Raw genomic sequence first — 2407 nt, forward strand, 5'->3', positions numbered from 1 at the left:
TGTAACCAATTTTGAGACATTCTATTCTAGCTACACTTGCCAATTTAGCTCTATAGAATATATAAGCGTTCACATTCCTGGTCAAACCTCTCTCCTCTTTCTTCATTATATATTAGCACACAACTTCCTGTCTAAAATTTTGTTTCTCAATTAGTTGGCTTGACTTTTTCTTCATCATCATCTTATACTTCTCCTCATCAGATCACTAGAATTTTCAAATTTAATCAAGAAACAAAACAATTCACAAAGCTTTTCATTTTGGTCTCTAACATGAAGCATGGTGAAAGACTAGCATATCATATTGTTCTTGCCTTTCTTTCATTAACCATCTTCTTATTCATCATCCTATTTATCTTCATCCTATTGAAGAACAAGAAGAAACCAAAATTAAACGAGACTGTCTACGATCAAAATTCAGATCAAGAAAGCCCTTCTGTAAAGCTTTGTGCATCACCCTACACTCTAGTAGATATTGATGTTGCCACCGACGGATTTAATGAACGAAGAATCATTGGAAAAGGTCGATTAGGGACCGTTTATGCAGCCGTGTTAGCTAGAGGTGAATTAGTCGCAATTAAACGAATTCATCCACGTTTTGTTTTAAGAAGTTCTGGTTTAGGTGTAGGATTGGGATTTTCATCTATACTAAAATGGTTGTCTTTAGCTAATCACCCTAATGTATTATCCATATTAGGGTTTTCGGAAGGTCCGGGAGAAAGAATTGTGGTAATGGAGTTTATGGGCATGATGAGTTTGGACTTTTACCTTCATCAAAGCGACGATAATGCATCGTTATTAGATTGGGGTAAACGGTTAAGAGTTGCGGCCGGTGTGGCTCGTGGGCTAGAATACTTGCATGAATTGATGGCACCATGTGTTGTGCATGGTTGTGTCAAGCCTTCAAATATATTAATTGATATAAAGTTTAGTGCCAAGATTTGTGATTATGGTCTATATTTTTTAGCATCTAATGAGAAAGATGGTATATTTGGATATGTTGATAAAGAATATTGGGTTGAACCAAAAGGTGCTTCAAAAGAAAGTGATGTGTATGGTTTAGGGGTTGTTTTGTTAGAGTTGTTGAGTGGTAGGAGAAGTGAAGGTGGTTTAATTGTGAAGTGGAGTTTGCCATTGATTAAAGAAATGAAAATGGAAGAAATTTTGGATCCACGATTAGTGGTTCCTAATGATATTAAACCTCTTGTTAGATTGGCTAAAGTGGCGAGTGCTTGTGTTGGCAATTCTAGAAAGAATAGGCCTTTGATTGGGCAAGTTGTGGCTATTTTGAATGATTTACAAGATGAAGTTATGCTTGGAAGTAATAGGTCATTATAAAAAAAATAAGTAATAGTAACTTTTTTTTGTGTTTACATACTTTTTTTTAATTCCATTAATCTTTTTAATGTATATACATGGTTATAATAATTGTTTTTGTACAAATTGAATTTAATTTGATGTGACGATAAAAAGAAAGATATGGGTTGGTTTGGTTACCCATTTCATGTTCGGTCAACTAACTTTTGATATAGATTTTAGAGAAAAATTTTGTTCCAGCAATTTAATTAGGAGTTAGTCAATCAAATCCAGTTGATAGCCTTAAAAAGAATATTTATATGGACTCCATATACTTATGTAATTTTAAATATAATGTCAATTAATTTTTACATGCGTTAAACTAACTTTATACACAGTCATGAAACCCGGTGAAAAAGAAAAAAGAACACTTTGTTATGGAACGAAACTTTGTCTTTAAATACATAAAATGATTGTACGATTCAACAACCGCTACTCTAAAGTTAATGTGTAACTGCTGCGTAGAACCATTTTATACATGTTGATGACAGTTAGCAAAATTCTTGAGCATTTCATGTACGTCTACAGTTTTTTTTTAATAAACAAAGTTTTGTTAATTACCTTAAGCATTTCATGTACGTCTACAGTTTTTTTAAATAAACAAAATAAAAACAACTAGTCACTAAATAAATTGAAGAATATTGGATGGCTGTTATAATTCAGTAGTTTATAACTACCTTTGGCTTATTTACTAATTAGAGACTTATACATATAAGTAAGAAAAGAGAGAGAGTTTATATATATGAAATATATATCAAAGTGTGTTTTTGAAGGCTAACATAGAGGCCTTATTTATAGTGTAAAATATTACTATGCAAGCTATACAAAGTTGACTAAAATTTATCATCCATATGACTTTTTGTACTCATATTATAACACTCCCCCTTGGATGATCAATTTTATTAGAGTGCAACTAGTACTGTCTCATTAAAAACCTTGCTAAAGAAAAACCCAGTGGGATAAAAACTTTAGTCAAGGGAAAAAGAGTGCAGTATAGAGTTGTCTCCCCCTCAAGTAGACATCGCTGAGTCGTCACATATTTTGAACTTGCTTC

The 2407-nt window shown here is 32.4% G+C and overlaps 1 protein-coding gene across 1 annotated transcript; it reads left to right on the top strand.

Annotated features, from left to right (window-relative positions):
- Positions 1 to 270: 270 nt before the first annotated feature.
- LOC139900353 (serine/threonine-protein kinase-like protein ACR4) lies at positions 271 to 1335 on the top strand. The gene has a single exon (XM_071883132.1). The coding sequence runs from the start codon at positions 271 to 273 to the stop codon at positions 1333 to 1335; it is 1065 nt and encodes a 354-aa protein (XP_071739233.1).
- The last annotated feature ends 1072 nt before the right edge of the window (positions 1336 to 2407 follow it).

The sequence above is a fragment of the Rutidosis leptorrhynchoides genome, chromosome 1 (genome assembly GCF_046630445.1).
Source record: "Rutidosis leptorrhynchoides isolate AG116_Rl617_1_P2 chromosome 1, CSIRO_AGI_Rlap_v1, whole genome shotgun sequence".
Classification (NCBI taxonomy): Eukaryota; Viridiplantae; Streptophyta; class Magnoliopsida; order Asterales; family Asteraceae; genus Rutidosis; species Rutidosis leptorrhynchoides.

Coding starts and splice junctions, on each gene's coding strand:
- LOC139900353 (XM_071883132.1), top strand. CDS start 271: ATGAAGCATGGTGAAAGACTAGCATATCATATTGTTCTTGCCTTTCTT.